The sequence below is a fragment of the Gigantopelta aegis genome, chromosome 7 (assembly GCF_016097555.1).
Source record: "Gigantopelta aegis isolate Gae_Host chromosome 7, Gae_host_genome, whole genome shotgun sequence".
Classification (NCBI taxonomy): Eukaryota; Metazoa; Mollusca; class Gastropoda; order Neomphalida; family Peltospiridae; genus Gigantopelta; species Gigantopelta aegis.
In genome coordinates, this window is record NC_054705.1 from 42,998,061 (window position 1) to 43,012,439 (window position 14,379).

At 40.5% G+C, this 14,379-nt stretch overlaps 1 protein-coding gene across 1 annotated transcript in view; it reads left to right on the plus strand.

Moving 5' to 3' along the window:
• LOC121376868 (pre-mRNA-processing factor 6-like) overlaps nucleotides 1–14,379 on the plus strand; it is a 45,429-nt gene that overhangs the window by 12,704 nt on the left and 18,346 nt on the right. Inside the window, 9 exon segments of the mRNA XM_041504652.1 lie at nucleotides 2,287–2,394; nucleotides 2,793–2,887; nucleotides 5,765–5,957; nucleotides 7,216–7,342; nucleotides 10,858–10,976; nucleotides 11,809–11,820; nucleotides 11,822–11,972; nucleotides 13,828–13,936; nucleotides 14,292–14,361. Of these exon segments, the coding sequence (XP_041360586.1) occupies nucleotides 2,287–2,394; nucleotides 2,793–2,887; nucleotides 5,765–5,957; nucleotides 7,216–7,342; nucleotides 10,858–10,976; nucleotides 11,809–11,820; nucleotides 11,822–11,972; nucleotides 13,828–13,936; nucleotides 14,292–14,361 (984 nt within the window).

Consider the following 14,379-nt stretch of genomic DNA (forward strand, 5'->3'; position numbering starts at 1 on the left):
CATACGGCAGTTACGTGCTCATGGTAACCTTAGCACTAAGATCGTTTCATGGAACGGTGTCCTGGTATACAGTTATATAAGTACATACGGCAGTTACGTGCTCACGGTAACCTTAGCACTAAGATCGTTTCATGGAACGGTGTCCTGGTATACAGTTATATAAGTACATACGGCAGTTACGTGCTCATGGTAACCTTAGCACTAAGATCGTTTCATAGAACGGTGTCCTGGTATACAATTATATAAGAATTGGGTGTTATTTCTTTTACGTGTATTGGGGTATGAATAAAATAAAACCATCCACAAACTGAATCGGCAATAAACTTAGAACAATAACAGATATATAATTAAATTTGAAACATACTAATAATACAAAAACTTCATATTTTGTTTTGAATTTAGTTTTTTTGGTTCTAAACAATAATGCTCACTAGGACCTTGAACCAATATACTAGTAACGTGATGTCATCAGCTATGACATTTCCTGACAAATTTCTTTTGACATTCATCGAGAAATGAACAAACTCACATTGCTATCGTTGGATCAATGGGTCATGAATGTAACGGAAATTTAATTACGTACTGATAATCAGTTTAATTCACAACGAAAAAAAGAAATCATAATTCATAAAAACTAATAATTTTACATATTTACAAACTTTCTGCTACTGTAAGATTTATTTCATTCAGATTAAATGATGTGTTTAAAAATCAGAATGTTCTGCTTCGATGAAATATAGAAATATCACATCATGAAAAATAGGATGTTATTATGGAAAACCGATCGAGACGAGAACAAAAGAATTTATGTGTAGTTTGATCTGTAAGAGGTCTTTTATTTACAATTATAAGAATTCTTTTAGATTTGTTTGTGACTTAATAGATGTGTAACATTCACAAATTCAGATAAAATTGCTGTGCTCTCTAAGTTTTAACTTTATACAATTCTTAATTATCATGCATTTGTATTCTTGCTTGAGGTTTTAGTATTTAATTTAATAAAGCAGATTGAAATTGGAACTTGGGACATACAAGACTGATTGTGGTGTGCTTTTGAATGTTAGAACCTGGCAGAACATGTGATATTAACCTTTATTACACACATTGGTGAGAACATTATTCATTATTTTTAATAGCACATTTATTGTTAACACACGTATGTGCGATAACATTTTAAAGACATGAGACTGGCTGCTCCTAGGTGATGACCAGGTCACCAATACCATACCATCCAATGAAAAAACCCTGCACTGTTGAATCGATCATTGTGATGTACAAGGTTTGTTTGGGGTTTTGGGGTAGGTTTTTTAATTGCCCCGGATCAATGTGACAATGTCAAGGATGGGCTGTGAAGTACAAGTTAACCTGAAATTGACTTGTTTTGGAGTAGGTTTTTTAATTGCCCCGGATAAATGTGACAATGTCAAGGATGGGCTGTGAAGTACAAGTTAACCTCAAATTGACTTGTTTTGGGGTAGGTTTTTTAATTGCCCCGGATCAATGTGACAATGTCAAGGATGGGCTGTGAAGTACAAGTTAACCTGAAATTGACTTGTTTTGGGGTAGTTTTTTTAATTGCCCCGGATCAATGTGACAATGTCAAGGATGGGCTGTGAAGTACAAGTTAACCTGAAATTGACTTGTTTTGGGGTAGGTTTTTTAATTGCCCCGGATCAATGTGACAATGTCAAGGATGGGCTGTGAAGTACAAGTTAACCTGAAATTGACTTGTTTTGGAGTAGGTTTTTTAATTGCCCCGGATAAATGTGACAATGTCAAGGATGGGCTGTGAAGTACAAGTTAACCTGAAATTGACTTGTTTTGGGGTAGGTTTTTTAATTGCCCCGGATCAATGTGACAATGTCAAGGATGGGCTGTGAAGTACAAGTTAACCTGAAATTGACTTGTTTTGGGGTAGGTTTTTTAATTGCCCCGGATCAATGTGACAATGTCATGGATGGGCTGTGAAGTACAAGTTAACCTGAAATTGACGTGTTAACTATAAGAGCTTGGGCTGTACATAGATTTTAGTTGGAAAAGGTGTTTAAATTTATTTTAAAATGTTTTTTGAAGATATGTAAGAAATGGAATACTACATTCGTGTTCGTTAGATACCGTTTATTTTACAACTCATTGTTTAAAAATGTATCCAACTCGGTTTTGCTCACTGGATACATTTTAAAACACCTTGTAAGATAAACGATATCTAACGGCCACTCAAGTAGTATTCTCTATGTATCTGACGTGGCCAGTTATATTCTAAGTTGACCTATCTTCTGTTTTCAGCGTTTCGATGGTCTCGTGACTCCCGGGTTTTCCACGCCACAGGCCGACATAGACATGAAGAAAATCGGCCAGGCCAGAAACACGCTGATGGATATCAAATTGACACAGGTCATTGAAATGGTTTTTGTTTTTGTTTTTTTGCTGTTAATTTTTTTTTTAAGACTATTTTTAATTGTACATATAATCCTGCAAAGCAAACTTTCTAGTATTTTAAAAGTTTTTTTTGGGGGGGGGGGGGGGGGTCTTTCTTTACTGAGAATGGGGTAATGGCTTTTTCTATATTTCTAAAATATGTTGGTAATTAGGCATTTACAAAGAGCTGTATAGCCCCAGTCTTTCAAGTATATTATGTCATTCTCAGAAAGTCATCCAATCAAATTTCAGAATTAACTTGCATGTTTTGTGGCATGTTTTGTTAAAAAGAATCGGATTCCATATTCAAACAGGCACCAATAACTAACAATATTCGCTCTCCAGTTTGAACAATGTGTGTGTTACTGTTTCAGGTTTCTGATTCAGTCAGTGGACAGACGGTCGTCGATCCCAAGGGATACCTCACCGACCTGCAGTCCATGCTCCCGTCCCACGGAGGAGATATCAAGTGAGTGTCTCTCTCTCTGTCTGTCTACCTGCCTCGGTGGCGTTGTGGTTAGGCCATCGGTCTTCAGGCTGGTAGATACTGGGTTCGGATCCCAGTCGAGGCATGGGATTTTTAATCCAGATACCGACTCCAAACCCTGAGTGAGTGTTCCGCAAGTCTCAATGGGTGGGTGTAAACCACTTGCACCGACCAGTGATCCATAACTGGTTCAAAGGTCATGGTTTGTGCTATCCTGCCTGTGGGAAGTGCAAATAAAAGATCCCTTGCTGCCTGTTGTAAAAGAGTAGCCTATGTGGTGACAGCGGGTTTCCTCTAAAAGACAGTGTCAGAATGACCATATGTTTGACGTTCAATAGCCGATGATAAGATAAAAAAATCAATGTGGTCTAGTGGCATCGTTAAATAAAACAAACTTTTTATTGTTTGTCTGTCAGTGTCTGTTTGAGGGGCCCAGGCATAGCCCAGTGGTAAATTGCTCGCTTGATGCGCAGTCGGTCTGGGATCGATCTCCGTTGGAGGGTCCATTGGGCTATTTATCATTCCAGCTAGTGCACAATGACTGGTATATCATAAGCTGTGGTATGTGTTATCCTGCCTGTGGGATGGTGCATACTGTAAACCGTGAAAAAAATGCGTGCGTATAAATTTCGCGTAGTTCGCGTCCATCCTTATGTCGCGAAATTAATACGCACATACTATTTTCCAGTTTGAAGTGTGCTTAAAGTAATTTGTTTTGGTTTGAAATATTTTATTGAGAATAAAATTCACAAAAAGATTCACTCAACAGGCACAGCCTATACACAAGCTCTCCTTGATGGAGACTAATCATTAATTGTTTTATGTAACTTCAATCGATGGCAACTAATCGTTTATTGTTTTATCTACCAAAGGGTGTTAGCAGTAAACAACTATAGCTGTGAGTTGTGATTCTAATACAGGTGAGGTGGGTAGGGCCTAATACCCTCTATAGACTCTGTACCAGGCACAATTGCTTGATGTAGGATAACAGAATATTGATTTACAGACAGTAACTTTATAACAATTACAGTGAGCTGTCTTTATCCACTTTTGTTTTTGAGCTGTCAACAGTCTTTCGCGAAATTTACACGTCGCGAACATGCGCTAAGGTATACATTCGCGAAAAAAACACGTCGCAATATTAATACGGTTTACAGTATATAAGAAATATTTGTATACTTTGCTACTAATGAAAAAAAATGTAGTGAGTTTCTTCTCTAAGACCATATGTCAAAATTACCAAAAGTTTGACATCTAATAGCTGATGAGATCCGGGAATTGATGAATTAGTGGTAGTTTGATTCAGTAGATGGCGCCACGTTATATAGGCTAATGCTACAATGTTTTCTATTCGTTCGTTCAAGAGCGAATGACCAATTAGGACCGTGTTTGCTTTTTATTTTCTACGCGATGCCATTTGGATTTTTACATCGCACATGTTGGAAGTTTCTTGGAATGTTTTCGATCATGCCTCGCCAACATAGAAGTTGCAAGTTTCTAAAATGTTCTTGAAAAAGTTCTATTTCCCCCCGCAAATGTTCTTGAATTTAATTTCACACTTTCTGTACGAACCCTGGTCTCGACTCTATCTCTATAATATACTTAAATTTCCAGTACATTCATTACAATATAATGTCATTCCATTGGTCCAGACGTAGCAACGGGAGTTTTTATTCATTTCTGATGACTTCATTTTATATAGTTGTCTTATTGAGCGTTATTGTTTATATAGTTGTCTTATTGAGCATTATTGTTTATATAGTTGTCTTATTGAGCGTTATTGTTTATGGACAAAAAATAATTCAAAATAAACTATGAACTTTTAATGTTATTATTAGCAAGTACCGTATTTGACCGGAAATTAGCCCATGTCTTTGAATAAGCCCCCCTCCGTTTTGTTAGCATTTAAGAAATTAGGCCCTCATTCGTAAATAAGCCCACCCCCAACTTCGTCACCTTATAAATAACAAAACTGCAAGTTTGCTCAAAGTTCATTTAAAAGGTCATACCTCCTGCAGATAACTAAACACAAATGTAACACAATATTTTACCACCAGTGAGATTTAGTAGTGTAACAGTAACAGTGTGTAACATTGTTTTCAATTTCATGTCTGCAGTATTTCTTTGAAGTACCTAAACCCAAGTCTGAACTAAAACCATCTATTTTTACCACCACACTGGGTCCGCAGTTAATGCTAATTAGGCAAATACCGTATTCTGATTGGCTAAGAACAATGGCCTAGATTGACAATTCTTTGTAGTGTAAGCTGGCTGCCTGTCAGAAACGTGTGTATACGCTATTGAGTTTGTTGTTTTAAGTCTTCTCAGCATTAAATTTTGGATGTAAATAAACAGCACTGGTAAGTAATTGTAACATAGAAGGTGTGTTTCTGATAATTAGATACTAGTAAAAAAAAACAATTTAATTAATAAACAATTATTATTTATTAATAACAAATGGAACACTAATTAATAGATGTGCTACTGGACGTTTTTCATTTTCTTCCTAGTTCATTTAATTATTATTTATTTTAATTATTAGTTTTTTATGTGTTTTTTTCAACAAAACTGGCCCCTTGTCTGGGAATAAGCCCACCCCATGCTAAGCTTACAATGAGTTGTCTTAGCCCCCTGGGCTTATTTCCGGTCAAATACGGTATGCTTCAAATTTAATTATAAGGATTGTCTGGTATATTTCATTTACATTCATTGGGGTATGAGAAAAAAAAGCATCCGCAAATTTATGTGAGAACATCTTCGCCGATTCACACAGTTTGCAGATGATTTTTTTTGTTCATTCCCCGATGAACGTAAAAGTAAATAACAGACAATACTTAAATGTTATTTGTTTTGATCCAGTGATGTGAAGAAGGCACGCCTGCTCCTCAAGTCTGTGCGTGAGACGAACCCAAAACACCCCCCTGCGTGGATTGCGTCGGCACGTCTCGAGGAGGTGACGGGGAAGATCCAGGCTGCGCGGAACCTCATCATGAAGGGCTGCGAGGAATGTCCCAACAGTGAGGACGTGTGGCTGGAGGCGGCCAGACTCATGGTAAATACAGTCGAAACACACCCCTTGTTAAAACACCTCCCTGTTGGAACCCCCCTTGTTAAAAAAAACCCTCCCTGTGAGAACACCCCCATTGTTAAAACACCTCCCTGTGAGTACACCCCCCTTGTTAAAACACCTTCCTGTCAGAACCTCCCCTTGTTAAAACACCCCCCTGTCAGAATCCCCATGTTAAAACACCTCCCTGTCAGAACCCCCTTGTTAAAACATCTCCCTGTCAGAACCCCCTTATTAAAACACCTCTCTGTCAGAATCTCATCATGAAGGGCTGCGAGGAATGTCCCAACAAGTAGGACGTGTGGCTGGAGGCGGCCAGACTCGTGGTAAATACAGGTCGAAACACCCACACACCCTTGTTAAAACATCTCTGTCAGAACCCCCCCTTGTTAAAACATCTCCCTGTCAGAACCCCCCTTGTTAAAACACCTCCCTGTCAGAATCTCATCATGAAGGGCTGCGAGGAATGTCCCAACAAGTAGGACGTGTGGCTGGAGGCGGCCAGACTCGTGGTAAATACAGGTCGAAACACCCACACACCCTTGTTAAAACATCTCTGTCAGAACCCCCCCCCTTGTTAAAACACCTCCCTGTCAGAATCTCATCATGAAGGGCTGCGAGGAATGTCCCAACAAGTAGGACGTGTGGCTGGAGGCGGCCAGACTAGTGGTAAATACAGGTCGAAACACCCACACACCCTTGTTAAAACATCTCTGTCAGAACCCCCCCTTGTTAAAACATCTCCCTGTCAGAACCCCCCTTGTTAAAACACCTCCGTGTCAGAATCTCATCATGAAGGGCTGCGAGGAATGTCCCAACAAGTAGGACGTGTGGCTGGAGGCGGCCAGACTCGTGGTAAATACAGGTCGAAACACCCACACACCCTTGTTAAAACATCTCTGTCAGAACCCCCTCTTGTTAAACCCCCTCCCTGTCAGAACCCTCCCTTGTTAAAACACCTCCCTGTCAGAATCTCATCATGAAGGGCTGCGAGGAATGTCCCAACAGTGAGGACGTGTGGTTGGAGGCGGTAAATACAAACCCAGATCGAAACACCACCCCCACCCACCACCCCCCAACTAATAACAATTTCTAGTAACCTGGAATTACTAAAGACAGTATTTGTATTACATTAAACATGAGACCTTTAAAAAAAATAAAAAATATTGTTCCCAGAACAAGCTAATATCAATTTATATGCACATTTGATAAGTATATTTGTGATGCGTTTGTGGTACTTCAGCCAGGGGATCAGGCCAAGGCGATTGTGGCTCAAGCGGTGCGGCACTTACCAAACTCCGTCAGGATCTGGATCAAAGCGGCCGACGTGGAACCGGAGCTTAAAGGAAAGAAGAGAGTCTACAGAAAAGGTTGGTTGCTGTTTGTAGTGGCAGTATCAGGCATAGTTTAAATACGGGGACCAACACAACTTATAACACAAGGTTTGTATGATTTTAAATACGGGGACCAACACAACTTATAACACAAGGTTTGTATGATTATAAATACAGGGACCAACACAACTTATAACACAAGGTTGGTATGATTTTAAATACGGGGACCAACACAACTTATAACACAAGGTTGGTATGATTTTAAATACAGGGACCAACACAACTTATAACACAAGGTTTGTATGATTTTAAAACAATTAGGGTGTTTGTTTAAAAAAAGTAAAATTCACTTGTTTGGTATTATGACATTAGTTAGAATGTGGTGACAATGGAAACATGCCTATTAAATTTTGTTAATAATCACTGTATAATGTTCCAAATTATTTGTTAAACTTTAAATGTAAATTAAAAAACCCCTTAATAATATGCCTGTAAAACCAATTGCTTTCATTTCCAGCAAAAATGGTGAGATCTATCTCAGTCAGTAGAGCCTTCACCTGAGATCTGTCTCAGTCAGTAGAGCATTCACCTGAGATCTATCTCAGTCAGTAGAGCATTCACCTGAGATCTATCTCGGTCGGTAGAGCATTCACCTGAGATCTATCTCGGTCAGTAGAGCATTCACCTGAGATCTATCTCGGTCGGTAGAGCATTCACCTGAGATCTATCTCGGTCGGTAGAGCATTCACCTGAGATCTATCTCAGTCGGTAGAGCATTCACCTGAGATCTGTCTCAGTCAGTAGAGCATTCACCTGAGATCTGTCTCAGTCAGTAGAGCATTCACCTGAGATCTATCTCAGTCAGTAGAGCATTCACCTGAGATCTGTCTGTCAGTAGAGCATTCACCTGAGATCTATCTCAGTCAGTAGAGCATTCACCTGGGATCTATCTCGGTCGGTAGAGCATTCACCTGGGATCTATCTCGGTCGGTAGAGCATTCACCTGAGATCTATCTCGGTCGGTAGAGCATTCACCTGAGATCTATCTCGGTCGGTAGAGCATTCTCCTGAGATCTATCTCGGTCGGTAGAGCATTCACCTGAGATCTATCTCAGTCAGTAGAGCATTCACCTGAGATCTGTCTCAGTCAGTAGAGCATTCACCTGAGATCTGTCTCAGTCAGTAGAGCATTCACCTGAGATCTATCTCAGTAGAGCATTCACCTGAGATCTATCTCAGTCAGTAGAGCATTCACCTGAGATCTATCTCAGTCAGTAGAGCATTCACCTGAGATCTGTCTGTCAGTAGAGCATTCACCTGAGATCTATCTCAGTCAGTAGAGCATTCACCTGGGATCTATCTCAGTCAGTAGAGCATTCACCTGGGATCTATCTCGGTCAGTAGAGCATTCACCTGAGATCTGTCTCGGTGAGTAGAGCATTCACCTGAGATCTGTCTCAGTCAGTAGAGCATTCACCTGAGATCTATCTCAGTCAGTAGAGCATTCACCTGGGATCTATCTCTCTCAGTAGAGCATTCACCTGAGATCTATCTTGGTCAGTAGAGCATTCACCTGAGATCTATCTTGGTCAGTAGAGCATTCACCTGAGATCTATCTTGGTCAGTAGAGCATTCACCTGAGATCTATCTCAGTCAGTAGAGCATTCACCTGAGATCTGTCTCAGTCAGTAGAGCATTCACCTGAGATCTGTCTCAGTCAGTAGAGCATTCACCTGAGATCTATCTCAGTCAGTAGAGCATTCACCTGAGATCTGTCTGTCAGTAGAGCATTCACCTGGGATCTATCTCAGTCAGTAGAGCATTCACCTGGGATCTATCTCGGTTGGTAGAGCATTCACCTGGGATCTATCTCAGTCAGTAGAGCATTCACCTGAGATCTATCTCGGTCAGTAGAGCATTCACCTGAGATCTATCTCGGTCGGTAGAGCATTCACCTGAGATCTATCTCAGTCAGTAGAGCATTCACCTGAGATCTGTCTCAGTCAGTAGAGCATTCACCTGAGATCTCAGTCAGTAGAGCATTCACCTGAGATCTGTCTGTCAGTAGAGCATTCACCTGAGATCTATCTCAGTCAGTAGAGCATTCACCTGGGATCTATCTCAGTCAGTAGAGCATTCACCTGGGATCTATCTCGGTCAGTAGAGCATTCACCTGAGATCTGTCTCAGTGAGTAGAGCATTCACCTGAGATCTGTCTCAGTCAGTAGAGCATTCACCTGAGATCTATCTGTCAGTAGAGCATTCACCTGAGATCTATCTCAGTCAGTAGAGCATTCACCTGGGATCTATCTCTCTCAGTAGAGCATTCACCTGAGATCTATCTCGGTCAGTAGAGCATTCACCTGAGATCTATCTTGGTCAGTAGAGCATTCGCCTGAGATCTATCTTGGTCAGTAGAGCATTCACCTGCGATCTATCTCGGTCAGTAGAGCATTCACCTGAGATCTATCTCGGACAGTAGAGCATTCACCTGAGATCTATCTCGGTCAGTAGAGCATTCACCTGAGATCTATCTCGGACAGTAGAGCATTCACCTGAGATCTATCTCGGACAGTAGAGCATTCACCTGAGATCTATCTGTCAGTAGAGCATTCGCCTGAGAAAAAAGAAAGAAATGTTTTATTTAACGATGCACTCAACACATTTTATTTACGGTTATATGGCGTCAGACATATGGCTAAGGACCACACAGATTTTGAGAGGAAACCCGCTGTCGCCACTACATAGGCTACTCTTTCCGATTAGCATCAAGGGATATTTTATTTGCGCTTCCCACAGGCAGGATAGCACAAACCATGGCCTTTGTTGAACCAGTTATGGATCACTGGTCGGTGCAAGTGGTTTACACCTACCCATTGAGCCTTGCGGAGCACTCACTCAGGGTTTGGAGTCGGTATCTGGATTAAAAAAACCATGCCTCGACTGGGATCCGAACCCAGTACCTACCAGCCTGTAGACCGATGGCCTAACCACGACGCCACCAAGGCCGGTTCGCCTGTGGAGGGTGGAAAATAGAACCTCTTTAGTGGACCTGTTCTCTGATTGGGTTTTTTCCCTGCCCTACCAAATTTGTTTACTGCAAGTGTGGGAATTCTCCTCGGATCAGTTGTTTTCCTCTCATGGAACATTGTGTTTCCTCGCATTTTAATCGTCTTTTCCTCCAAAATGTGTCAGATGGCACAGATTTTAACCTAGGATCGCAAGGATTTCTGGAACCCCTCTAGATTTCCTTTTTTTTTTTACAGTTCACCAATTCCCACCCCTGTTACTGGTTTTCTCTTTTGGCAGACCACTATTTCAAGCCCTGATGTGATTATTACAAATCTGCACAATACTGATTCCAAAAGATGTTACGATAGAGTCTGTGCAGCCATGACACACTCAGTTGTGTTGTTTTTAAATGAGAGCACAGTATATGGTTCCAACTCCATCTGTAGGAGGACAGTCAATTTATATGGTAATTACAACACAGACATGAACTTCCTAGCATCGGTAGTTAAAACTGACCACCTTCCTTTCCTCTCCTCTAGCTCTGGAGCACATCCCGAACTCAGTGAAGCTGTGGAAGATGGCTGTCGAACTGGAGAATGAGGAGGATGCGAGGATCATGTTGAGTCGTGCCGTCGAGTGCTGCTCAACCAGTGTCGAGGTGAGTGTGGGGGGTTGAGAGCTGCGTGCAGGGGTTTGAGTCGAGTGCTGCTCCAGCAGCGTCGAGGTGAGTGCGGGGGGGTGGAGGCTGAGAGCTGAGTCGAGTGCTGCTCCACCAGCGTCGAGGTGAGTGGGGTGGGGAGTTGAGTCGTGCTGTCAAGTGCTGCTCCCTCAGCGTTGAGTTAGGTGGGGGCGGGGGGGTAGCATGGGGAGGAGGATGTTACAAGATTATCATAATCATAGGATATGATTCTGTGCTTCCATGAATCTCACATTCTTGGTTGACATGGAGTACCAAAATACCTATGTTACATATTAATGTTTATGATTCCGTAGGGTTCCTTAAAAATTCCCAAATTCAGTGGCTGAATTTTTATTTTATATGGGGATGCAGGAGATAAAATGTATTTTATTTGATATTTACAGGACATTGGAAATACCACACATCAAGCAAAAACATTGGGTGTGGGGGGTGTGTGTTGAGAGGGGAGTGTCATTAAAGGAATGGAGGCAGACTTTTATTCTTGTTATATAAGGCTTCACAAAGAGTTAATTTTCATTCTTCAGTTGTAGCAGGCAGGATGTAGGATCAATCCCAGTTGGTGGACCCATTGGACTATTTCTCCACGGCTAATGTACTATCCTGGTTGTAATATTACAGGTAAAATATCCCTTGATGCTAATCGAAAAAAAGTAGCGGATTACTTGGTGGTAGTGGGTTTCCTTTCTCATTATCGGTGTGTGGTCCTTAACCATATGTCTGACTCCATATAATAGTGAGTAAATGTGTTTGTTGCATTAATAAATAAAACATTTCTTCCTTTCTTCTTCAGCTGTGGCTGGCTCTTGGCAAGGTTAGAAAATTACGAGAATGCCCGGAAGGTGTTGAACAAGGCTCGAGAAAACATTCCGACGGATCGACAGATCTGGGTGTCGGCTGCCAAGCTGGAGGAAGCCAACGGGAACACGCATATGGTGGATAAAATTATTGACAGAGGTAGGTCTCACGCCACAGTTTTATACAGGGTTTCACGCCACAGTTTTATATACAGGGTCTCACGCCACAGTTTTATACAGGGGACAGTGTTTTAGAATCATAAACACATGGTTGAGAAAATTACTGACAGGTAGGGTCTCACGCCACAGTTTTATACAGGGTCTCACGCCATAGTTTTATAAAGGGTCTCACACCACAGTTTTATACAGGGGACAGTGTTTTAGAATCATAAACACATGGTTGAGAAAATTACTGACAGAGGTATCTCATACCACAGTTTTATACAGGGGATAGTATTAATCATAATACACACATGGTGGAGAATATTATTGATGGAGGTAGGGTCTCTAGCTACAGTTTTACACAGGGACAGTATTTTGGAATCGTAACACACCCATGGTTGAGAAAATTATTGACAGAGGTAAGGTCTCATACCACAGTTTTATGCAGGGTCTCATACCAGTTTTATGCAGGGTCTCATACCAGTTGTATACAGGGTGTCACACCACAGTTTTATACAGGGTATCATGTCAGTTTTATACAGGGTCTCACGTCACAGTTTAATACAGGGGACAGTGTTTTACAATCATAACGTACATGGTTAAAAAAATTACTGACAGAGGTAGGGTCTCATGCCAGTTTTACACAGGGTCTCACACCATAGTTTTATACAGGGTCTCGTGTCACCGTTTTATACAGGGTCTCATGCCAGAGTTTTATGTAGGGGACAGTATTTTAGAATCTTAGGTAACCGGAACTTGGTTTATTTAAATTTTACCTGGGTAACCTATGTTTCAGTTATATGCATGATACCTGCGTAACCTAACCCAGTCTGGGAAGTGCATGTAACGGATCTTGTTACTAGTGGGAAAATGTGACATGTTTTCTCTACACTACGAGTCACATTTATCAAACGCTTGGAATCCAATAGCCGATGATCAAAGTGATCTAGTGGTGTCATTAAACAAAACAAACTTACTGAAGACTGTGTGTCAGAATTAACAAAATTTTGTGGCCTGAGAATTACAAGGTTCTATCTGCAGTTTTTCCAGAAATGAGATATCCATCCTATTTGATAGAAAATAAAATTATCTACATAATAAACAGTCATAGAATATGGTATTTTAAGACAGAGTTTTTATATTAAAACTATTACAAAGACCTCTCTATGACTCAGATATGGCAGCTCCAAACTTCAAGTGGCGATTTCTCAAAATGAGGTTTTGTGCACATAGAACCTTGTAATTTTCCACACACGAAATGTTTGACATCCAGTATCCAATGATTAATCAATGTGCTCTAGTGGTGTCGTTATACAAAGCAAACTTTAACTGAATACTACTTGTCAGAATTACCAAATGTTTGGTATCCAGTATCCAATTATTAATGAATCAATGTGCTCTAGTGGTGTCGATAAACAAAACCAACTTTAACTAATGACGTCAGATTTACCAAATGTTTGATATCCATTTTCCAATTATTAATCAATGTACACTAATAGCATTGTTGTACAAAGCAAACTTTTAATTGAAGACTTAACTGTAAGAATTACCAAATGTTTGACATTCAATAGCCATTAATTAATGAATCAGTGTGCTCTAGTGGAGTCATTAAACAAAACAAACTTTAACTGAAAACTACGTCAGAATTACAAATGTTTGACATCCAGTGGCTGATGATTAATTAATCAATGTGCTCAGATGGTGTCATTAAACATACTAAACGTAAATTGACATCCAATTTCCAATGATTAAAATCAATGTTCTTTAGTGATGTCGTTAAACACAACAAACTTTAATAACATGTGTATCATCACATTGGTATTTCACATGTGTTACACTGTATTTGTTTCCAGCACTGACGTCTCTGCGCGCCAACATGGTAGAGATAAACCGTGAACACTGGCTGAAGGATGCAGAGGACTGTGAGAAGAGTAGCAGCATTCACACCTGTCAGGCCATCGTGTAAGTCACGGAAGAAAGGAATGTTGATTTTAAAGCGTCTGCCACAACACGGTTAAACGATAATTAGATTGAGTTATTGATTAGTCTGGGTTCAGATTTTCTATTTGTTGCTGTAGGTATCCTACGTGGTGGTTGTGTATTACTCCATCTCTCTCTCTCTCTCTCTCTCTCTCTCTCTCTCTCTCTCTCTCTCTCTCTCTCTCTCTCTCTCTCTCTCTCTCTCTCTCTCTCTCTCTCTCTTATTCTCTTGCTGATTTATTTTTATTTATTTATTTATTTTAAAATATTATTTGTTTTCCATTTTAGACCATCTTTATTCCATCTCGTATTTTTATATACTTGTGTTGTGTTTTAGTCGAGCTGTGGTCAGTGTTGGTATAGAGGAAGAAGACTGGAAACACACGTGGATGGAGGACGCCGACGCGGTAAGTAAACATAGTCGA